Here is a 16,222-nt window from a genome sequence, read left to right on the forward strand (position 1 = left end):
ATCCCAACCCAGTACTGCCCAAGCCCACATGTCCAACATTAACCCATATGTCCAACACCAATCCACAAAGTCCTCCATCTCACAAAACAGACGCAGTGATGCCAACTGCAGGAGGAAAGCTGAGTCATTGAATGAGTAAACATATCAGCGCTGGCAGAGGTCTCCACATGGGTGCTCCAGCACCCAGGGCTGCATCTGGGTAGGTTCATGTGGCTTCTCCTCAGGGATGTCTTGCAGGAAGTCAGCCAGCCGAAGCAGAGAACTGCTAAGGCAGCTGCACCCTGGTCCAACCATCACAAAGCAAGAGACCAGAGAACTAGAAAGGTGAGGTTCACCGAGCCATTTATCCCTCTGCCCTTCAATTAACCCCACGTGTGTTGGCAAAATTAACTATCTCAGAGAGCTCACTTTTTCCATATCTTCACCAACATTTGGTATTATCAGTCTTTTTAATTGATAACCATTTGGTGAGTGGTAGTGGCAGCTCATTGGAATTTCTTTTTTTTTCTAATAACTAATGATTTAAAGTACTTTTTCATATACTTATAAGCCATTTGGAGATCCTCTTTGGGGATGAGCTTATTAAAAGTTCAAACTATTTCTATTAGACTGACTTTTTTCTGTCTCATAACTGATTTGTAGTAATATATTGTATGCAGATGTAGTCTGGGTAAATGATTTGCCACCTTTTTAAAAACAGATATAATCTGTGACATAAAATTTACCATTTTAGCCAATGTAAAATGCAGTTAGTGGTGTCACACAGCAGAATTTCTCCATGGAGGAGTGTGTTTCGTTTGGGGTTTTTATCTTTATGGAAGCAAATTGCTATTGCCTTTCTTCCATGGAATGATGAAGATGATTCCAGCTGTGAATCTTTAAAAAAAATAATTTTATTAGTATATGCTAAATATATCATATCATTTTATTGTTTGATCATATTAAGAATTATGCCATCATCACCACACTCAATTTCAGAGCATTTTCTTCTGTATTCATTGTTAGTTTCTGACTCCCACCCCCATCCCCATCCTCCTTATGATTCTCCTAATTAATTATTAACCCAATTACCGTCTCTATAGGTTAACCCATCCTGGGTTTCATATACACAAAACCATGCAAAACAAAGAAGCTAACAACAAACCCCACAACATTGACTAGACAAAAGCGAGAAAAAAAACAACACCTCAATAGAAAAGGTAGCAGAAAATATTAAAAACTGAAACTACTTAAAAATGGGTCAAAAAAGAGATCAAATGACAAGGTATTGCATTTAATGTAACTACATTTGCCACAAGTGACTTTGCAATGCTCTGTAACCGATAACAAGGTTATTCACATACCTGGCCTGTGATCAGAAGGGATTCACTGGAAGTTTAATGTAGGTGTCAAACCTGCAAATAGATTTGGGGCTTCCACTATGATCCATACCCTTCTGCAAACTGGGTGTTTATAATTTAATCTCTGATACCATTCCCTCCTTCGGATTTAGATTTTATTATTTACAATCCTTATATCAGGCCAATATACTTCTTTCATGTGGTCTTAGTGGACACCTCACTTAGTTGGCTGCTTGTTTAAGACCCAAGACACTATTCTTTCTGATAGCTGGGCACCAGCCGTTTTCTTCACCACACTTTGCTACAGCACCATATCTTCAGGGATCTCTTCATGCAGGCAAGCATTGAGTAGGGCTGTGTCATAAGAACGGATGGGTCTTAGATTGGGGCTAGAATTAAGTGTGAGCCCCAAATCTATTCATATATTTACGGTTTCTATTTGTCTCTGGTTCACTTTAGAGCTATCATTATCATTTTATGATAGAGAACATTATAAATCACTCTCCTGAAACATATGGTAATTCTATTGATAGTGTCATTAATTCAGCCAATTTCACTTTAGATACATAATCATTTTATGATAGCGAATATTATAAATTATCCTCCTGAGACATATGCTAATTCTATTAATAGTGTCATTAATTTAGCCAATGGTTTAGAATTTAATATACTGTTGAGAAAAGGAAATTGTCCAAGTATAGACTGGCTTTTCAGCCTACAATATGTGAATTGTTGACTTGTACAGATTAAAGTCTTAAGTGACTAACTAGTATTTGTGAGCAACAGAGGTTAGGGATAGGGCAAAAATGCTCTATAGCACTCACTCACAAAGGCAGAACCATGCCAACCAGACTGATTCATGTCAAGAAAGCAAGGGCGGGGCGTTAGAATAGTAAATATATGGTAGTCCCAGGCCACCAGTCACTGGGTGCCCTCAAAGCAAGAGATGTGAACCAAAGTCCCATGGCCACCAATTCCATAACCTTGGGACAGTGGTCATCTGCTGCTTCTCACACTAGAGTGTTTCTGCTACAAGGGAATTTGAGGTAAAGCCGTTGGCTTGGTGGAGTTACCATATTACATCCTTCTGATGTGGCCTGTGAAGGTTGCTGTGTATCTCGAAAGGACAGAATCTGAAGTCCCAACGGAAGTCTATAGCACACGGCCTGGGTCACTGAAGTATGGACAGAAACTAAGTCAAAAGTTTAGGAACATAGGAACATAGTCCCAGGCATATTCTCCCCTTGGGTTCTATGTAAGTATTGTTAACCACTTCGTAATCAATTCCACAACAATGGGTTTAGTTTTTTAGTTTACATAACTGCTTATAGCGTCACAGTTTCATGGCTTGCTTTTTGTACTTAAAACTGTCTATTTTGTCTTGGGGGTTTCTTATATGTTTTTATGTATATGAAATCCAGTATAGGAAAATCTATAGCGGCAATAACTGGATTAATGATTTCTTAGGGGTATGGCAGGGAAGGTTGGGAAGGAATGGGAAGCTGATAACTTTGAGTACAAGAAAGAAGATTGTGGTGGTGATTGTATAACATTTTAATATAATTGCACTATTGAATGTTATGTGAATTATATGTCAATAAAACTGTCTTAAAAGCAAAGGGGATCATTACAATGCAATCATGGCAACCTTATACAAAACAGTAAAAATAATACATATAGTAGCATATTCACAATGCTACTCCAACATCATCACTATCCAGTTTCAGAACATTTCTGTGGCCCCAACTGAAATTTCAGCTCTCCCAGTATCTCTCCTCCATTATATTTTTTGTTCCTGATCTTCCTGTTCTGGACCTTTCATATAAGTGGAACCATACCGTTTGAGATCTTTTGCGTGTGTATCTGGCTGCTTTTATGTAGCATATTTTCAGGGTTTATCCGTGTTGTAGCATGCATCCATAATCCACTCCTTTTCAAGGTTGAATGGTATTCCTGGTCAGATAAATGTTTGCTAATATCTTCTAATGTGTGACTTGCCTTTTCACTCTCAATGAGCGAAAGTTCTAAATTGTAATGTTGTTCTGTTATCAATCATTTTCTTTAGGGTTAGCACTTTTTATATTCTGAGCCATGAAGATGCTTTATGCCAGTGGTTCTCAACCTATGGGTCGTGACCCATTTGGGGGTTGGATGACTCCTTCACAGGGGTTGCCTGATTTATAACAGTAGCAAAATTACAGTGATGAAGTAACAACAAAAATAAATTAATGGTTGGGGGTCACCACAACACCAGGAACTGTATTAAAGGGTCAGCATTAGGAAGGTTGAGAGCCGCTGCTCTGTGCTGTCTTCTAGGAGCTTTATTGTTTTTATTTTTCTCATTAGGATCTAAAATCTGTCTGTAAATTATTTTAATGCAATATATGAGGTGGACAAAATAGATATTCTTTGTGCATCTTCCAGCATCATTTGTTGAAGAGATTTGATCTATTACCTAATCTTGCACTACACCATAACTTGGCATCTGATAGTACAAGTGCCCAACTTTGTCCTCTTTCCAAATTGTGTTAGCCAATCATGATCTTTCCCATTCCCATTTCTGTATACATTTTAGGTTCAGTTTGTCAATTTTCTCTCTCTCTCTCTCTCTCTCTCTCTCTCTCTCACACACACACACACACACACACACACACGTTTCATTGAAATTGCCAGGACTTTATCAATCAATTGGGGGAGAATTGATATAGGGTGACACTGGGTTTTTAAATCTATGAACATGGTAGATTATTCTATTTAGTTCTTCTTTAATGTTCCTCAGCAGTGTTTGATAGTACTTCTTTTGTTATTTTTATTTCTAGGTGTTTGGTGTTTGTTGATGTAGTTACAAATGGTATCTTTTCAAAAGTCCCCTTCGTGTCTGTCTGTTGTTGCTGTCTTCTCTGTTCATTTTCTCAGAAAACAAAGCATCTCTACGTATATACTTCTTTCAAGTTGTTTATATTTATAATGTCTCATCAAGGTGTCCATCTTAAACCTTGCATTTAACAAATTTATAGTTAATACTCTAATAACTGTTGCTGCTAGCTACTATAGCTCACATAGTTATTAAAATTAGTAATTTCTAGATCTTGATGCTCTTATGGTTTCAAAACCACAGGTTCCCCAATCACATTTGGCCTACCTCCCCCTTTTCACAAAGAAAAAAATTACTCAGTGCCCCCCTGGCAATTAAAAAATTTCTTTTGTGCTGTAGTCCATAATCCAGGATAAAGTGTTAGTATCTGCTTTTGGAGGTCCCCCCCCAGGGTCATTCCAGCACACCCCAGGAATGGCTTTATCTGTAGTACATTTTTTAATGCCACAACCAGGCTGTTCATTCATTCAAGGATAAAGAAGTATATATTGTACTTATTTATTCATGTATAAATATGTGTATATAAAATGTTAAATAAAACATGAAAGATCATATTTGAAATAAAATTTAGAAAATATTCATTTAAAAAAATTTATCATAATCTACAAGAGCAGTATTTCAAGTTTGTAAAATTATTTTTTCTTTCCTGTATGGTTACTTCAACTAACAGTAGCTGCCATATATCACCTCTCCCAGCTTCATAACAGCAGACCCTAGTAGGGACTTCCCTGGTTGTATATAACATCTTCTTAGTGCTTTTTTCTTTTCTAGGTTTGGGGTTCTTGTTTTGTTTTTTGTGTTTTTCACTGTTTTAATGTGATGCTTCCACCAGACCTAAAAGAATATCTCTGGTTGCAAATCTCACGTCAAATGGACGATGTTGATAAATAAGGTAGCACTGCATGTTTTATGGTATAAAGTTTAATCCATCCGCTCCTTCTCAGATCACAGAGCTATTAGATGTTTCCATGGAGCTCGGCTGTTTCCTGGCTGGAGCACTGATATCTTCCCAAGGCCACATGGTTACTGAAGAGGTCATGTCTTACCTGGAACCCATCCGTGATTTTCTGGCTATCATTTTCTTTGCATCAATAGGTAATCTTTTTCTTTTTATCCTATTTTTCACATTGTGTTTGTTAATTATATCCATTTTGTAATGTGTTTGTATTTGATATTTATATTATATACAGTAAAAACAGTTCCCATAAAAATCAACTTTGTTCCATTCATTTTAATTTGAATTGCTAGTAGTAGTCAACAACTTGTTTCTATAGCCTTAGAAGAAATTTTATTTAAAAAGAGGAAGAAATACACACTACATGATATTAGAGGCTTGGTGGCACTGTTAGGTAAACATTGGGTTAGCTGGTCAGTGGTTCAAACCCAGCAGCTGCTCCACTGGAGAATGATAAGGCTGTCTGCTAGTGTAGAGATTTACAGCCTTAGAAGCCCTAGATAAGGTCACTGTGAGTTAGAATCCATTTGATGGTAACCAATTTAGTTAGGCTTTAAGGGACATTAGTTAGTCAGTTGCTTATCATACTTTGTTAGCATTAGGAATATGTGATATAAGTAGCCATTAAAGATCATTCCGAATATCTTAAATAAAAGATTCATCTTTTAACATTATGAATCACATGTGTCTTCACAGAAGATAGATTTTGTTAGTGATTGTTGAACCAAATGGTAAGTTTCGGGGACAATGTCTTCATTTGGATACAGAAATTAATTATTCACTGTGTCTGAGACAGGGTGCCCAGATTTTTTATTTTGTCAACATGGCACATAGAAATGAAGTCACAAGGTTCTTATATATTAGAGTACATCCATTACCTCCCAGTGGCTTTTATTGCTTGGATATCTCAAACAGCATACTCCTCTACAGATCCAGTGCATTCCCAATGAGATGTTTAAGAATTAGAAAGCTGATTTTTAAAAGTTAAATGGAAATGCTAAAGGCCATGAATAGCTAAAGCAATCCTGAAAGAGTTGGAATGCTCGTGCACTTTATTTTTTATTTTATTTTAATTTTTTAATCATTTTATTGGAGGCTCATACAACTCTTATCACAATCCATACATCCATCCATGTTTCAAACACATTTGTACATTTGTTGCCATCATCATTCTCAAAACATTTGCTTTCTACTTGAGCCCTTGGTATTAGCTTCTCATTTTTCCCCCCCCATTCCCGCCCCCCTTTTCCCTCATGAACCCTTGATAATTTATAAATTATTATTATTTTGTCATATCTTACACTGTCCAACATCTCCCTTCACCCACTTTTCTCTTGTCCATCCCCCAGGGAAGAGGTTATATGTAGATCCTTATAATCGGTTCCCCCTTTCCACCCCACCCTCCCTCCACCCTCCCAGTATTGCCACTCAGCACTGGTCCTAAAGGGATCTTCTGTCCTGGATTCCCTATGTTTCCAGTTCCTATCTGTACCAGTGTATATCCTCTGGTCTAGCCAGCTTTGTAAGGTAGAATTGAGATCATGATATTGGGAGGCGGGGAAGATTTAGGAACTAGAGGAAAGTTGTTTGTTTCATCATTACTACATTGCACCCTGACTGGCTTGTCTGTATGGGGATTAGTTGCCTATAGATAGATCTTGGATCCCCAACCTGCGCTCCCCCTCATTCACAGTGATTTGATTTTTTGTTCTTTGATACCTGGTAGCTGATCCCTTCGGCACCTCGTGATCTCACAGGCCGATGTGCTTCTTCCATGTGGGCTTTGCTGCTTCTGAGCTAGATGGCCGCTTGTTTACCTTCAAGCTTTTAAGCCCCAGACTCTATGTCTTTTGATAGCCGGGCACCATCAGCTTTCTTCACTACGTTTGCTTATGCACCAGCTTTGTCTTCAGCAGTAGTAGCCCATGTGCTTTATTAACAGTGAAGTAAAACTGTTTCATGAGCTGGTTTGCTGCACAAGGAAATAGAGCAGAGGGAGAAGGGCCCACTCTAACACCCATTAGAGTACCCCTTTGCTGATATTTAGCCTGTCTCTGTCTCCCCTTTCTGCTTTCCTTTCTTTCTCTGACCCGCTCTTTTCCTTCCGGGCTTCTCCCCTGAGCCCCTCTTTTCTGCTGCTTTCTTCTCCTACAACCCCAGCCTTCACAACTGGGGACACCTCCTCAAAGTGCTAAATAAACTTGACCCTTCTCTTGCTCCCATTCCAAGTTGACGATTTACCCTCTCTTTTTTCAGGTCTTCTAAAAACTAGGTCTAATGAAATTGATTAGATTTTAACTTAATTCTTTTTAAAACTACATTCCAGTCATGCATTACATTCCTAAGATTACTCTTGGGTCATTTTAACGAGTACTGCCTGCTAAGATCTCATTGAACCTATGTATGCTTCAAAGTTGCTCTTATTAAGAACTTAAAATACCATAAGTATATTACTTCAAGTACACATATTTGGTTTTGTACCAGCCAAGTTCAAATTCCTGATATATTAAGAGCCATGTTTTCTAATAAAATCATAGGGCTGTAAGTTTTTGCTTTGTCTCTTCACACACTCAGTTTATCAAAAGGAATTCAAGTTAATTTCTCTGCCAACTAAGAAGCTTGTATATAATTAGGTTACTTTCTTAGTTGGCCATGGATAGAATCTTTTTGTTCACAGCTGCCTCAGCCGTACACTTTGATAAAGATAGCAAGGCACAAATGAATAGCATCTATTTAGTAAGATAATGTAGCAGCATGATACTGGGCCCCATTAGAAACATGTTATCCCATTCACATGTCACACAAACATTTCAAAGTAGTTTGCACGATCTGTTATTTCAAACGTGGATATCAACACTCAAGAATGGATCTAAGTCAATGCAGACTGTAAATGATTATGGTAGAATTTGAAAAAGACATTAACACCCATTACAGGGTAGTTCTTTCTACCACACCAGGGGTTACCAAGCTATGGCCTATGGCATCATTATGCTTATTATGCATTATTCCTCTTTTGTTTTTAAAAACTTTTTATTGTGAATTAGGTGAGGGATTGCAGATCAGACCACCAGCTGTCTATTCAGCAGTGCGTGTACCTTTTGTCGATCCATTGCAGTCCTTTCTATGTACTGTAACTTATCTTACATCTTCCCTGTTTCCTAACCCTCTGGACTTTGTCCTGATTTGATTTCAATGGTTGATTATTTTAACGCGGGGGTGAGTTCCATTCCAGACTTGAAAGGTGACTAAAGGCCATAGTCTTGGGGTTTCCATCCATCTCTATATAACTAGTAAGCTTAGTCTCTTTCAAGAACGTGGGTTCTGTTCAGCATTTTCCTCCCACTCTATCCAGAACCGTTAAATGTTATCCTTTTCAGAGCAGTTGATAGTGATATCCAGGCACCATCTGGTTCTTCTGGGCTCAAGGTTATGGAGACAGATAATTGCGAGGTCCGTTAATCCATTGAACTACGGTAATTTTTTACATGCGTCTTTTGATTTTTATCATTCTTCTTTCCTCGGTATGGAGAAAGACCAGTAGTTGCACCGTGGATGGCTGTTCACAAACTTTTAGGACCCCAGTCATGACTCATCAAAGTAGAATGGAGGATGTGAACTATGTTATGCCAGTCGATCGTAGTGTCTCCTAACACTGTAATCCTGATCTTCCAGACCCAGTTACCCCTCTCTCTCAAGGTATTTGGTTACGGATAAGAAAACTTCCTAACTTTCCTCTACCACATTCACTGGTAAATTTGCAGCAAAGGTAAATAAACATACACTAATAACCTTTGCATATATATATATATATATGTATGTGTGTGTGTATATATGTATATTATATATACACACTCCCACTTCTCTCTCCCACACCCATTCACTGGTAAATTTGCAGCAAAGATAAATAAACATACACTAATAACCTTTGCATATATATATATTGGTGGTACACTCCCACTTCTCCCTCCCACACCCATTCAGTCTGCAGGTCTATCCAAGCATCTCCTTGTGAATCACCACTATTGCAAGATTGTGTGTATAGCAGTCTTTGCCTCTATTGCCATTAATGCTTGCAAACCTCCCATGTCTTCCCCCCCCTCCATAAGTTTTTACCAACCTCCCTCTTACTGTCCATTACCTTCTCTATTCATGTTAACACTCATCTACCTTCTGGACAACAGAAAAGTGGGTGAAGGGAGACATTGGTCAGTGTAAGACATGAAAAAATAATAATAATTTATAAATTATCAAGGGTTCGTGAGGGAGGGAGGGTGGGGAAGGAAGGAAAAAAAATGAGCTGAAACCAAGGGCTCAAGTAGAAAGAAAATGTTTTGAAAATGATGATGGCAAAAAGTGTACAAATGTGCTTGACCCAATGGATTGTGATAGGAGTTGTATGAGCCCCCAATAAAATTATTTTAAAAAGGAAGAAAGAAAAAACTTGTCTGTTATCCACAACTAGTAAGTGATAGGTCCAAAATTTTAACTCCAAGTCTATACAGTTTACCATTGTGATATTAAATATATCTTTTATATTTATTTAGAGAATGAATATATACAAAAGGCTATATTATAGTTCATTGACACACACACACCCCCAAATACAGTTAATAGGTGATAAAAATATTAGGATTTTGATTTCATGTTACTTCTTCCATTTGCTAATGTTTCTAAATACTGATTTTAATTCTATTTGGTAATTGTTCATTAAACAACTATTTCGAGCAAAATTCTATTGATTTTGCTACAACGGTGTATGATTGAGTCAGTCCTTACCCTCATGTATTCATGACAAGCTGACTGTTGTGCTGGGGCAAGTACCTGGCTCTGACATTTGAAAATACAGCCCCTGTCTTGGAGTTTACAGACCAATGCAGGGGACAAATGAGTAAACATGTAAATATTCCACAGTATTAATAAGCAAAGGATACAAATGTGTTGTAGAAGATCTGGGGAGGTCAGGAAAGGCGCCCTGAAGAAGTAAGTCCATCTGATAGTTGAAGAGGAGAAGGAAGGGGAGAGGAGTTAGCCACGTACAGAGGCAAGGAAGGACAGCTTCTCCTGGAAAGGAAGGCACGTGTCAAAGCCCAGGCATAAGAGCCAGGCATAACAAGGCCTGTCTGATCATAACAGAGACGCCTAGAGTAAAGAGAAGTAAGTTAGGCTCCAAATAAAGGCCAAGTCACGAGAAAATAAGGATTTCATCCTGAGAGCTTTGAGGAAATCCATTGGAAACTTTCATTTTAAGCAAGGCCCTGGTATAATCAGATCTGTGTGTGGAAGAAAATTCTGCTCTTACTGCACTGCAATTGGGGACAGGAAAGCAGGTAGGCACACATCCACTGAAGTCATGGAGACCAGCAGTCCCCAAACTGCCGGTTAGAGAACATGAGCTCCAGTCAGTGAGTCACTGCCAGCATTTTTTTTTGTTTAATGAAATGGGATGGTTAGGAAACACCCTTTCAAACACATTTGAAAGGGTAGAAATTACTCATTGAATGTACTTCAATTATATATTCATGGCTATTTGATTATAATTAAATAATTTCATACTGTAGATGGCATTTTAAAGAGTGAAAAACATTGATGTCTGAATTGGGGTGGTCACAGGAAGGAGGTGAATGTATTCAAGAATTATTAAGAGCCAACTACAGAACTTGATAAGTGATTAGATGTAGAGCATTAGGCAGACTCTCAGGAATCTGGCTTAGGCAAAAAGAAAATGGGAGTGCCATGTCATGGGTTAGGGGACACAGAGTTTAATGGAAGGAGGAGTCTAGTCAGGACTTGTTAGGGTGAGGACCATAGGTCATCCTAACAGAGATGCGGGCAGTTCATGGAGTTCAAAGAATGGTCTTTGTTCAAGGAAGTTAGCTGTGGAGCTTAACAAAAGATGGAGCCCTACCGAGTGCACATATTGAAAGGGGGCCCTGGAGGGAGAGGAGCCCAAGGAGACTAAGAATGTGGTGCCAGAAAAATAGGAAAAAAACTCATAGAACATGAGCTAAAGCTAGTGCATTCATGACTAGAATATCAGTGAGAGTATCAAAGATCCCCAGGGTGGTAAGTGTGTCTGAATGTTAAGAAAAGTCTACCTTTGTAGAAAGGGGAGAATGTTTGCATTGTGTTTCTGAGTAAAACAGAGACAACTCTGGTTTAAAGTCTTAAATATGGGATGTGAAGATTTTTATTTAAAAACAGAAAGAAGGAAAAGGATGTCTATAGCCAATGTTTTCCTTAGACGGTTCGAGGCACACTGAAAACTGGAACCAGCCTGGCACGTGTAGCCCAGGGAACAAGCAAGCGCCCAGTTAGCACCCTGATGAGCAGTGCGGGACCCTTCTCTCCTCCGGATCCTGGCCAGCCAGCACAGTTCCTTTGTCACCCTGGCAAAGACAAAAGAGCTGGGCAGCCACGGCAAAGTGGCGCTGTGGCTTTTTAATGGGCTAGTGCGCTTCCCAAGAGCACTGGTGGCCTAATGGTTACGAGTTAGGCTGCTCACCCACCAGAAGGTCAGCAGTTTGAAATCGCCAGCTGCTCTGAGGGAGACAGGAGGTTTTCTACTCCCGTGAAACCCAGAGGGACAGTTCTTCCTGGGCTGCAGAGTCTCTGTGAGGCACAATTGACTCGAGGTTCCCAGAAACATTTTAGAACAAAGAGAATCATTTCAGGGGAAAATGCTTTCAGTTATTTTTTTCACCCAAAATGTATCAGGCCGACAGAAAGGATAAAAAATGTGAACATTACTATGAGTAATGAGGTTTTTGTCATCACTTGAGTGGCCTTCCGAATTGTATTGGTAGGTGATGGCTATTGCTGCTCTATTGTTTAGCTCTCTTTTGCAGTGACTATTCATGTTTATCAGTTCTCAGAATTATCTGCAGGTTGCCTAGAATATTTCATAAAGGAAAAGGAGACAGTAATGCCCATCAGACTTGAGTTTATTTTTCTGAAGGTAAAATCTGTTGGCGGAAGTAACCGTAGCTAGGGTACGACACCAAGTTAAATTTATCCTTTGGGGGCAGCCTTTTCTCTGCTAACCTGGGAAAAGGAGAGTATTTGGGGGAAAACTAGGTAAGGAACATTTGCTCACAGAAAATGTTTTTATGATTAGTTAAGTTAAAGACGGAATTTAGAATTTTGATTGATGTATTCTATTGAAGTAAGTATAATGACCAGGCTAAAGCCTGTACATTTATCACTGGAACGTACACAGACGAGTATAAATCTGACCCCTGACATTGTACTCGTGAAACAAGGGTCTCATTGCTTCTTTGTTTTCTGACAGGGCTCCATGTCTTCCCCACGTTTGTAGTCTATGAACTCACTTTCTTGATGTCCCTGACTTTGTCCGTGGTGATCATGAAGGTATCATTTTTCTCTTTGGTATTTTATGATTGGTAAAATGCACGCCCTGTTTTATAAATCACTTCCTTTGTCTTGGGCCTCACTACATTGTGCCTACGAACTCTCCAACGTTTCAGGTGTTTCTGAGAAGATGGTTAAACCCGGCAGGTGGGTCTGTAGCAGTGCGCAGGTGCTCACTCACCTTTGAAATCTGCCTCAGCCTGCAGCCCTCACAGCCCTCGTGGGGGAGGCGGTTCTCCGGCTCCGCTGTTCTCCACAGCGGCCCCAGGAGAAGCAGGTTCACACTGAACCTGGGGTGGGTTGGACCAGAATAATATGCTGTTCGTCTCAGAATTGAGCATGTGTAAAACTGGGATTGGCCAAAAATTGGACCGAGAGAACAATTTTCTACATTCTCTGGTTGATTTAAATCCTTTCACTGTAATTCTACTGCTGTTACAAATGCTTTTAGAGAACAAAGCCCTGTTATTCTGATGTATGCAAAGATACGAGGAGTCTTTAAACAGTTCATGGAAAGTGGGATTCAGAGATGGAAAATAAAAACTATAAACTGTTTATAAGCATAAGGTATATCAAGGTCAAGACTCTTGTAAGTGATGATAGCAACTATTGAGTGCATCCCTGAAAACCTGAGGGCCTGGGGATTAGCCATGTCCATGCAGCCTTTTGTATATTATTATTTGTATATTAAAACAAGGTGCCTTTTAGAGATTTTTCTATGATTAGGAAACAAAAAGAAGTCAGAAGGGGCCAGATCAGGATGGTTAGTAAGCTAGCATAGTGATTTCCCATGGAAACTCTTGCAAAACTGCCCTGATGGATGAGAGCAGTGAGCAGCGTTGTCGTGGTAAGGACCCTCTGGGAAAGCTTCCCCAGGTGTTTTTTGGCTGACTTTCTCAAAACCCTCCCATAATAATCAGAGTTATTCTTCTCTGGGCCTCCAGAGGCCCAGCATCAACAAGTCAAATGCCTTGAGCATCCCCAAACTGTATTGCCACACTTGTGCTCTTGGCTATTCCAGTTTTGCCTTGATGGGACCACTGCCGCCTCTTAGTAGTCACTGCTTCAGTTGTCTTTGGTCTTCAGGACCCTACTGTGAGCCATGTTGCATCTCCTGATAAAATTCTTCCCCCAAATGCTTCAGGGTCTTGATCTCATTTGTTCAGATTTTTCATTGAAGCTCTGCTCGGGTCTGCAGCTGCTCTGGGTGCAACAGTGTGGCACCCATCCAGCAGAAGGTTTGCTGAGCCTTACTCTTCCGTCACAGTCTGTGAGCTGAGCCGATTGAGCTGTCTGTGGTGTTGCCTATTGTTTCTGCTGTTAATCACAGGCCTTATTTTCTTATTGATGTGGATGGTCTGTCCTTGTGGGCTCCATCTTCAATTCAACATCATCCATCTCTTCTTAAAATGGGTTATCCATTTGAAAGATGCAGATTCCTTTGGGTCACTGACCCCCCTAAATCATCAACCATCTCAATATTTCACCATTCTTTTTTTTTTTAATCGTTTTATTAGGCACTCATATGACTCTTATCACAGTCCATACATACATCAATTGTGTAAAGCACATTTGTACATTCATTGCCCTCATCGTCCTCAAAACATTTGCTCTCCACTTAAGCCCCCCACATCAGGTCCTCATTTTATCCCCTCCCTCCCCGCTCCCCCCTCCCTCATGAGCCCTTGATAATTTATAAATTATTATTTTGTCATATCTTGCCCTGTCCGACGTCTCCCTTCACCCACTTTTCTGTTGTCCATCCCCCAGGGAGGAGGTCACATACAGATCCTTGTAATCGGTTCCCTCTTTCCTACTCACTCTCCCTCTACCCTCCCAGTATTGCCTCTCACACCACTGGTCCTGAAGGGATCATCCGCCCTGGAGATTTCACCATTCTTTCACCCAAAGGTCACCATAAATTTAATGTTTGTTCTTTGCTTTCAGTTTAGCAGACTTAAGTTATAATAGGTTTTTTTCCCTTCTTAATGCCTCAAACTACATTCTGCTCAGACATTTTATAATAAGTTAGTATAAGGATATTTGGATCCAAAACATTTTTTTATCTTCATGCATAGTTGAGGTTTTTTTTGTAATACACTTTTCCCATGAACTTTCTGAAGACCCCTTGTACATTTTAAAAACAACTAACTAAAAATGAGTTTAACAGTTCCTATTTGTCTGCTCTCTGATACTACAAATTACCAGTTGCTTATACTAACATTTAATTGGGAGGTGTGATTTCCTATTTAGTAGCAGTTCAGCTTTCTGAATTACAAGAATTGACAAAAGGTTTCTGCCTTAAAGAACCAGACTTTCTAATAATTGTTGAGGCTGTTTGCATAAGAAATAAATAAGCTTCTCTCACTTGAAAAACGACGACGACGACCCATCCTGAATGTTAGATGAGAGTGAGGCAAATAGCACTGCTGGTGGGCTCCATACAAGCACCGGCTTATTCTAAACACATGGTTACCCCTGTCTCCAGGGGGTGGCAATAGGTAAATTCTCTCAGTAATATACTTGACTTAGTTTCCTTAGGGTCCCTTCCCCTCCAAAAGGCCCTTGTTTTACTGTCTGGTATAAAAAAGAATTTTAAGCAAGGACAAATGTCAACTTTTTAAAGAAAGTTTAAACGGACACCTTCCCAAATCATTGAGTCTTTGTAGCAAGTAGCTGGGCGTGCTTCACTAAGCCAACAGAAGTTACCTGGTGGAAGGAGGGAGGAGAAAATGTCCACAGTGGCCCACCAGAGGGAGGACCTGCAGCCTCACCAAGACACTGGCGGGAGTCCAGAAACTGGCAGGAGAAGGCCGTGGAACGACCCTGGGTGTGAGAGCTCCTGAAGTCGGGGTCTCACATGGTTCCGCACTTCCAATGTTAAGCACATATGTTGGGTTCACTATGTGCCTGAAGAGTCATACAAGAATCAGCCGGCCCAAAGACCTGACCTTCCCGTCAGCCTTTTTAAGCAAGAGTGAAGCTAATGAAGACCATTTTGTAGAAAGATTAAGAACCAGGAATGAGCCTTGGATTCACCAGTACAATCCAGAGAGCAAGGCCCGATCCAAACAGTGGTTGGAGAGGGGATCTGCTGGGCCAGTGAGACCACGGCAGAGGGGTCGGCACAGATGGTTATCATGACTGTTTGGGGTGGGCTCCAAAAGGGTCATCCTGATAGAATTTCCCAAAAGACATAGGATGACCACACGGACGGGCTTGTCATGAAAAAGCTTCCCAAGAACGCGAACATGGCATCGATGCGAAAAGGGCAGGGAGGAAAGCTGTCCCAAAGAATTTTTTCCCATCACAAAAATGACACCTGCTGATTCTTCAAGGATACCAAGGGCTGTCCTCCAAGAATTTCATGGGGAGCCTTACCCACTACCAACCCTACAGCTCTGGCCTTTCCTCCACAGACTTCAGTTTTGTTCCCCAAACTCAACAACATGGAAGAGAAACAGAATTTGATCCCCTCGAGGGTGGCTATAGCACTCGACCATGGCATAAATCAAAGTACAGAAGCCTTTGGGATGGATTAGCAAGACTAAAAACACCGCCTTCAGAAGTGCGTTGATGTAGACGATGTGTCGAGAGGAACAGCTTCACATTTTGAGTTGTTGTTAAGAAATGGATAACACATTTGTACAAGTGGTTAAGACCAATCCAGTTCAAGTCCAGGGG

The 16,222-nt window shown here is 40.1% G+C and overlaps 1 protein-coding gene across 1 annotated transcript in view; it reads left to right on the forward strand.

The window, feature by feature from the left end:
* The window catches only part of TMCO3 (transmembrane and coiled-coil domains 3), a 104,178-nt gene that overhangs the window by 78,687 nt on the left and 9,269 nt on the right, over positions 1 to 16,222 (forward strand). Inside the window, exons 10-11 of the mRNA XM_004704312.3 lie at positions 5,160 to 5,310; positions 12,459 to 12,538. Of these exons, the coding sequence (XP_004704369.2) occupies positions 5,160 to 5,310; positions 12,459 to 12,538 (231 nt within the window). The remainder of the gene's footprint in view (positions 1 to 5,159; positions 5,311 to 12,458; positions 12,539 to 16,222) is intronic.

This window comes from Echinops telfairi, unplaced genomic scaffold (assembly GCF_000313985.2).
Source record: "Echinops telfairi isolate 266 unplaced genomic scaffold, ASM31398v2 ScPeMD7_7467;HRSCAF=8505_1, whole genome shotgun sequence".
In the NCBI taxonomy this organism is placed as follows: domain Eukaryota; kingdom Metazoa; phylum Chordata; class Mammalia; order Afrosoricida; family Tenrecidae; genus Echinops; species Echinops telfairi.